The 8,042-nt window shown below is 57.0% G+C and overlaps 1 protein-coding gene across 1 annotated transcript; it reads left to right on the top strand.

Moving 5' to 3' along the window:
- The first annotated feature begins 2,800 nt into the window (after positions 1-2,800).
- Positions 2,801-6,362, top strand: ATP6V0B (ATPase H+ transporting V0 subunit b). Its single transcript, XM_026854323.1, has 7 exons — positions 2,801-2,932; positions 3,400-3,483; positions 3,948-4,025; positions 4,650-4,719; positions 5,058-5,109; positions 5,462-5,652; positions 6,036-6,362. The coding sequence occupies exons 2-7, from the start codon at positions 3,425-3,427 to the stop codon at positions 6,060-6,062; spliced, it is 477 nt and encodes a 158-aa protein (XP_026710124.1). The 5' UTR covers positions 2,801-2,932; positions 3,400-3,424; the 3' UTR covers positions 6,063-6,362.
- Positions 6,363-8,042: the final 1,680 nt, after the last annotated feature.

The following is an 8,042-nucleotide window of genomic DNA, read 5'->3' as shown; positions in this document are numbered from 1 at the left end:
GGGGGTCGAGGGGGTGCGAGGTTGTCAGTGCCCCAGTGGCTGAGGAGGCTTGGCCCGTGGCCTGCCGTGGCACCGGGAAGGCTGCTGTGGGGCTCCTCAGCCTGGACGTCACGTCCCGGGTGCTGTCAGCTGCCCCCTCAGAGGGCTTGGACTCCCAGCAGTGCCGCGCAACTATCAGCTGCTGTTGGCTGCGCAGCTTTCAGTGCTCGGAGCCTGTGCGGCTTCAGCAGTCACTTCTCTGTATGCGAGAGCAGAAAGGTGCTGGTGCCAGTCAAGGGTTTTGTCTGGATTTATCAGATCAGGGGAAGTAAAGGCAGGTGCCTGTTTTTTCAGGCTGTGACAGCTGATGTCCCATGGATGGAGGAGATCGACCTCCCACTTTGCCAGACTGTGGCAGCATAAAGAAACGTGCAAGTTTGTCCTGATGATTGCAGAGCTGGTGCGTGGCCATGTTGCAGCTTGTGGCAGCCCCAGGCTCTGCTGCTGATGGTGTTGGGCTCAGTAGCATTGAGGATAGAGTTAATATGCAAGAGGTAGTGGGAAGGTTTTATGCCGGAGCTATTGGTTATTTCCTCTTTCAGCACAGAGTGAAGTGATGATGAGCCAGGCAGAGACTGTGGAGACCTTAACTCCTGCCTCAGCATTTGGGTGAGGGGAGAGACTGAGTCAGAAATAATGAAGGCTGTCTCACTCCCTCGTGTTTTCAAGGGCTGGTGAACCTGGTGCCAGGCCCATCTCTGCCTTACTGAGTTCTCTGAATCATGCAGCTTGCACCAGTGCAGATGCACACTGTGAACTTGAGACTGTTGGAAAATCTCGATGAGCTGAGATGCTTGCAACTTCCTCTGTCCTGTTGCAATCCCTTTTTGGGAAGGCATGAGCAGGAAGTGGTCTCATTCTGCGTGGTGTTGTAGTGGTGCCTCTCTGTGCTTTCCCTCCCTGTCCTGAGCCCTGCTTTCATGCTCCAGTCCTGCTACCCCAGCTCTTTTCTGTCCTTCTGGCTGCAGGGCTGGGAATTAGAGCTCACAAGTGTCCACTCTTTCTTTTGTATATGAGAAATTTCTCATGGAGAAATGGAAGGTGCTCTGAGGATCTGCCCTGAGCCGGTTGTAGCTCTTTTCTACCACTCCTGGGGAGTGGGGGTGGCTGAGGCTGGCTGGGTTCAGTTCCGGCTCTGGCAGCCAAGCAGCAAAGCCAAAACACAAGTCACAGACCAGCTGGGCCCAGCACCATAGAGATCATCCCTGAAGGTTGCTGGGTGTGCAGACTGGGATGTGGCCTCCCTCTGTGCTCCCTGGCTGTGCTGGCACTATTCCTCGTTTGTGTGTGTCACAGCAGCGGACAGGGGACACCTCAATTCTGTGGGTGGGAGGGGTGTTACTACTTCCCATTTCAGGGCCAGCTCGCCTGGCAGTGCTTGTACAGAACTCGTGGTGTGTGTGGTGCTAAGCCCCGAGTCACATGTGGAGGGGTTTAGCACATAGGGACGATGGGGACATCCCTGCTGCAAGGCTGGCAGGTCTCCCTATGCTGTAGTGCCGAGGCAATCTTATGGGATGAGTTGTCCTGCAGGTCTTGGCTGTGGACAGGGAAGGGCTCCTCCAACTGGGGGCACATAGTCCTGCCCCTGTATTGCTGCTGGGCACATCGCCAGTTTGCCATCACCTCCTGTCTTCAGGCTGCAACTCCAGGGGGAAGGGAGCAGAACACCAGGTGCAGTGACCTCTTTGCTGCTTTTAAGCGTTTCAGAAGTCTCCCATTTCCACTTTTCTTGGCTGTACGTGGGGTTGGTGTCACACAGCCACTAGTTCCAGTGAGCAGTGGTATAGCCATCCCTTCCCCCTCTTTATCTGGAGTGGAGCAGACAGTACCATGCTGCCTGCACTTATCTGTTCCTTAGGGCCAGGTCACCCTCTCTTGCAGCTGTGCTCTGTGAGCTATGCAAAGAGTGAGTGTCTTCTGGTCTGCAGCTGTGTTTCCTGCTCACAAGCTCAAAGCAGGGCAGGGTTATGGTGTGAGCACCTCTGTGTGTACTTGGGCTGCACGGGACTGCTTGCTGGATGTGACTCCTGGCTGCAATTCAGCACAGGAGAGAAACACTCGTGTTACAGCAGGGCAAGCTGTCCTTGTAATCCCTCGAAAGGAAGGGCTCTGCTGGGTTTCTCAGGCGTGTGCTTTGGTGTCTCCTGCCTGTGTTGGGATACAAATTTCTCTGGAAATAACTAACCCTGAGGGACATGTGAAGGACAACAGGCACATCTTGAACACCCACAGCCTTGGAAAGGGGCGTGCTGGGGGATAGCTGCAGCTTCTGGTGTTGATGGGCTCCTGGGAAACAGCACAGACCCTGGTGGGATGTTGATTGAGCAGCACATGATGGTCAGGGCACAGCCTCACACTTCTCGCCTCCCTTGTGAGAGGGAAGGGCTTGCAGCTGGTCACCCAGTGCTGTGGCTCTCCAGTGGAGCTGAGCTGTTGGGTGATGCAGATGGAGACTCTGCTGGGGCACTGGCCTGTGGGTTGCCTTTGAGCCTGTGTTGCCCAGTATGGGCTCTGGGCACTCATCAGGGTCAGGGAACTGAAAATGCGTGCAACAATCACCACGATCCTCTTCTGGGTGAAGACTGTGATGAGGTCTGGGTGTATGGTGGGTCTGGGCTGTCTCTGCTCTGCACTGATATGAGTGCTGGAATCACTGGGGCAGGACTTGGGCAGGCCACCCTGCTGCACAGCTCTGGGCACCTGAGCCAGTCTTCCTAGTAGACCTCCTGCATAAGCTCCTGGGCCTCTGCCCTGGGGCTTCACAGGTGACAGAGGAAACAGCAGTGCCAAGCTGGTAGATGATGCCTGTCTGAAGGTTCCCATGTCACTCTTGCTTTCCAGGGATCTGCTACACAATATTTGACCTGGGCTTCCGCTTCGATGTGGCCTGGTGAGTTCCTTGTAAATTCTGGCGTCCTCAGGGCTGTGTGAGGAGGTGGGCAGCGCTGGCAGTGCCTGCGGAGAACAGCACTTGCTTTTGAGCAATGAGCAGTGGTCACTGCATCGCAGGGAAATGAGAGCTACAGTGAGCAGGGCCTCTGCTTTCCATGAGGCGGGATAGATGCAGTCCACGTGTACCTGTGGCTGGTTCCATATGAGGTCTTGGTGCAGCCATCACTGCCCTTCCCAGCCCAGGCTTCCCCTCACAGTGAGGGTTTGGGGGGAAGATCTGGCTCCATGCGGGTGAGGGTCTTGGGTTGCTGGCTGGCAGAGAGAGGCTCTTTTGTCCCACTGTCTGGCAGTGCCCAACCCATCTTAGGCTGCACGGTTGGGTGGCGGGTGCCTGTTTTGGGGCTGTGCACCATGACTAAGGGGGCTCAGCCTGTGTGCTAACTCAGGGCACTTCTTTCTCTCCAGGTTCTTGACGGAGACCTCACCCTTCATGTGGTCCAACCTGGGCATTGGCCTGGCAATCTCCCTGTCTGTGGTGGGAGCTGCCTGGTGAGTGGGGCTGACTCTTTAGCAGGCTTCTGCTGTCCCACTTTGGTAGCTGTGTATACACTGTGGTTTCCCCACGGCAGGGCAGGGGCAGAAGAGCATGTGCATGCAGGGGTGTGGTGCTGTGTGGATTGCCACAGCAGTGGAGCCAGGTTGCTGGGCTCCTGGGAGTTTGGGCAGACCACCTCGCAGGCTGTACTGGCAGTGGAGAGGCAGGGACGTCCCTGGCTCTTTGGAAGTCATACCCCTGAGCGCAGGCTGTGCAGTGGTGGCTCTTGTGCCCCAGCAGCTCTCTTGGTGTAGGTGGTGGAGTTTGGGACCACTTGTACCCTGGGGGTGGACAGGCCAAGTCTGCAGTGTCCCCCAGCTGCATGCTCGATTCTTTGCTCAGCTGGAAGATCCTGGTTTCCCTATTGAATCCTTCTGCGAGTGCCAGACCCTCCACCAACCACCCTTGTCTGCCGCAGGGGGATTTACATCACGGGCTCCAGCATCATTGGTGGTGGAGTCAAAGCCCCTCGGATCAAAACCAAGAATCTGGTCAGGTAAGCACAGACCTGGAGTTAGTGCTTGTGGCTCACGGAGCCGGGCAGGTCCCAGCCTGGTGCAGAGGCTCCCATCCTCTCTCTGGCTGGGTGCTGCTGGCAGACTGTTCCTTGCTGAGCTGCTGACGCCGTTTGCTTTCAAAACAAAGAGCCCTAAAAGAGCCAGAGTGCCGCTTTAAAGAGTCACTGTGTGATATCACACAGTGAATGAGCCCAGTGTGTTCAAAACAAACACCCCGAGATCACACTTCCTGCCCCAGGCAGGGTTCCTCTGGCCAGACTTGCACAGCCCTTCCCCGAAGGAGCAGAAGGGGGCTGCTGGAGGACAGGGCACCCTGGACCCGCTTCCTGCAGCGCCATCGCAGATTACTTGGGTGGCACAGCACAACTAGCAGCCAGTCTTTGTGATTGGCAGCTCCCCTTGTTTGAGAGCAAAGCAGTGGTAGGCTGGGCAGCCTTTCTGCCCTTGGCAGCAGTGGGGCAGGCTCAGATATGGCTGTGGAAGGGTCTGGCTGCTGATGGCTGGGCATGAAGTGGTGGGGGATGCTCAGGGTGGGGCAGAGCTTGGGGCGCATGGTCACACTCACTGAGACACTGTGATTAGACTTTACCTTTCTCCCACAGCATCATTTTCTGCGAGGCTGTGGCCATCTATGGGATCATCATGGCGATTGTCATCAGTAACATGGCTGAGGTATGGGAGGACCTGGGCTGCCCTGCCAGCCCTGCGCTGGCCTCAGGGCCATGCATGGGCATGGGCTGGTGTTGTGAGCAGTGGCCCTGTGGGGGGACTTTGGACACTGTTGTGGCTCTGGGAGCCCCTGGGCTGGTGGTCTGTGTGGTGGTCTTTGTCCACGCTGAAGAGTGGGTTGGGGGAGCGCACCCAAGGCAGGTGTTGTGAAGCCACCCAGTGACATGGCATCAGGGACCAGCCCTGGCCAAAATGTGGCTGCCTCATGCTGTGTTGGGGGCAGGTGCCTCTCCCAGAGACCACAGATTTGCCACTAACCCAGGCCCTGTGCTTTCTCTCAGCCTTTCTCTGCAGTCACCCCAGAGACAATTGGAGCCAGGAACTACCATGCAGGTAAGGACTGTTCAGTCCCTGGTGCTGTTGCTGTGTGCATTGCCACACCCTGACTGCTGCCTTCTGACCTGCCCATGGCTTGCTGCAGATATCTGGAGGACATGGGACTCTTCTACCAAAAAGCAGCTTTTTAGTTACCTTCCCCAGACCTGCACCCAGCTGTGCTATGCTCTCCAGTGGCGGCAGATTGCTGGCACCTGTGGGAGCTGGGGTGCAAACAGGAGGATGCTGCTGGTCCTTGGCAGCTCTAGGTCTTCTGTCACCTCAAGGCAGAACTGCTGCAGCGTGCCCCACCCTGGGGTGCAGGTGGAAGGGGGTTACCCCCTGCTCTTGCAGTGTTCTTCTCTCACAGGTTTCTCCATGTTTGGGGCTGGCCTGACCGTGGGATTATGCAATCTCTTCTGTGGGGTCTGCGTGGGCATCGTGGGCAGCGGGGCTGCCCTGGCTGATGCCCAGAATGCCAGCCTCTTCGTCAAGATCCTGATTGTGGAGATCTTTGGCAGTGCCATAGGGCTGTTTGGGGTCATCGTTGCTATCCTGCAGGTACCCACCTCCCAGGGCCACTAGGCTTATGTAAGCACAAGGTGCCTGTCGCACTGGGTGCTCTTCAGCTCCAGGGAGACACACCTGGGCTCCAGCACAATCCTCTGCATTGGGGTAGGGAGGCTGCTCGTAAGGTTTGGGGTGGCACAGCTCTCCCCACAGTGTACCATCCCTACTTGCAGCAGTGTGAACTCTCGATGGCCCCTCTGAGCAGCTGCCATCAAGAGTGTTGCCTTGGGTGCACCCTGTGTGGTGCTCATGTCTTGTCAGTGGGGCTGATAAGCTGTCTGCAGCTTCAGGATAGTCCCGAGGTGCTTGGATGGGACTGGGGTGCTGGGGTGGGTTTTGTAGGGCATGGCCTAACCTCTTTTTTTTCTTTCTAGACATCTAAAGTAAAAATGGGCAACTGAGCCCTGTCCCACCCGGCCTGTTCCAGCCCGCCCCAAGAGGTGCTGTATATACTTATTTAATGTTTCTATCCTTGGCTGGGGCGGGAGCTGCCCGGCAGCAGGAACCAGAGCCTGGCTGTGTAGAGCCCCATCCCGCCGATCAATCGGCCCCTTGGAAGAAACAAATTTCTCTGTGTGAATTCTGCCCCCAGCAGCCTGGCCCAGCCTGCGGGGCCCTGCTGCTGTGTGTCCCGGTGTGTGTAGAATCGACCACCAGTGCAATTCTGTGTCTGTGAAATAAATATGGTTCTTGTCCAAGGATGCAGCTGTTCCTCTGCCCTGTGTGTGCTGGAGAGGCTTGCAGAGAGCAGGCGCTGATTTGGGCTGACCCCCTGCTCAGAGATTCCCCTCTGTGCCTCTGGCAGAGTCCCTTTCCTGCTCCAGGAACCTGGTGCTGTCCTTGTGTGGGGTTAACTCTGGTGCCTGCTCAGCCTGCAGGAAGCCACCCTCTGGGCTGTGGGAACACAGAGCTCTGCTTTGCTGCCCAGAGCAGGTAGGAGGCTGCTGGAGCAGGCAGCTCTGCGCTGCCTCTGCCAGGCTCCTACCAGGGCTGGCACTGCCCCATGCAAGGCATGCTGGAGGCACAGGCACAAACTGGTTTGGGCCTTTCGGCTCCCACCCAGGTAGTTTAGCGTAGAGGGAGTGTACACAGTATCCGTAGCCTCACTGTGCAGCTGGGGAACCTCAGAAGGACAGAGGAGCAAAGCTTTTGCCTTTTCCAAGGCTATTGCCCAGCCAGCAGCTCTGTTGGCTGGGTGCTGCTGGGTGCTGGGGCTCTCCAGTCTGCAATGCCCCTCTATTCTGGGGGAGCCTGGCAGAGGTCCCAGGCCTGGGAATGCTTCCTGCTGGTTGTGCTCCCGTCTTTCTGGCTGTGGTGAATGCAGCATGGGGAAACTGGCTGCAGACAGCTGGGCCTGAGCTCATCTGCTGCTTGGGGGAAGGGAAGAACGAGGTCCTCCTGCCTCTGCTCTGTGGAGAGCCTGGAGCCAATGCTTCTGCAGTCTGCTTTATCCAGCACAAGGCCCTCATCCTGCTCTGCTGCCAGTACATTTTCGTAGAGAAAGCATTGATCCCTTGGTGCTGTTAGTGCTGTGTCAGAGCAGGTGCATGCTTGGCGCTGCCCATTTCTCTTACCACCTGGATGCAACGGGCTGGGGCAGTGGTGGGGCTGCTGAAACCAGGGAAGGGTTCATGCCTGCTGATTTTTTGCCCTTGAACTAGGGCATCTGCCTCTGCATGGCCTCTCCGAGCTCTGGCGGTCTTCTGGCTCTGCTCCACATCATCCTGGATGTGCTCTGCTCCATGTCGTCCTGGATGTTTTGGGACAGCAGTGTGTTTCAGCTCTGGGTGTGGGAAGGTTGCTAGGGCAAACCAGGCCACTGCTCCTGCTAGCTGTGCTGGCTGGAGGCTGCGGCAGAGCTCCATGTGCCCCTCATAATGGCAGGGATGCAGGCTGGGCCCTGCCTGCTCAGGAGAAAGGGTGTCAGGTGTGGGCAGAGTTCTGCCTGTCCTGCATGAGCGCTGTACCCTCATCCTCTGACATTGCTGCTGCTGCAGGCAGAGATGTCTGAAGCCCCTGGGAGCTGCAGGGCCACCTTGTCAGACCCATGCCAAACTTGTGGGGCTGTGTTCAGGAAGGAGAAGCCTGGGGTTGGAGAACCTGCACTGGTAGTAGAGGAGCTGCTCTGTGGGTTAATCATCTTCCTGGTTAACAACTGTCTGGAAAGACTCACCCACTTGTCTTTCAAGGATGGGTCTTGCCCTTCCCTGCCTTGATGGAAATACCTCTGCTGTCAGGAATCTCCCTCTGTGAGGTGCTTTTCTGCCCTCCAAATCTTGCTGGTGTGTATCATGGCTTTAGCAGGTGTGATGGTTTGACTCTGGCTAAATGCCAGGTATCCACCAAGTCGCTCTATCACTTCCTCCCCCCCCCCCTTTCCC

This window comes from Athene cunicularia (assembly GCF_003259725.1).
Source record: "Athene cunicularia isolate RWA chromosome 8 unlocalized genomic scaffold, athCun1 chr8_part1, whole genome shotgun sequence".
NCBI lineage: Eukaryota > Metazoa > Chordata > Aves > Strigiformes > Strigidae > Athene > Athene cunicularia.
This window is presented reverse-complemented; position numbering and strand designations above follow the sequence as displayed.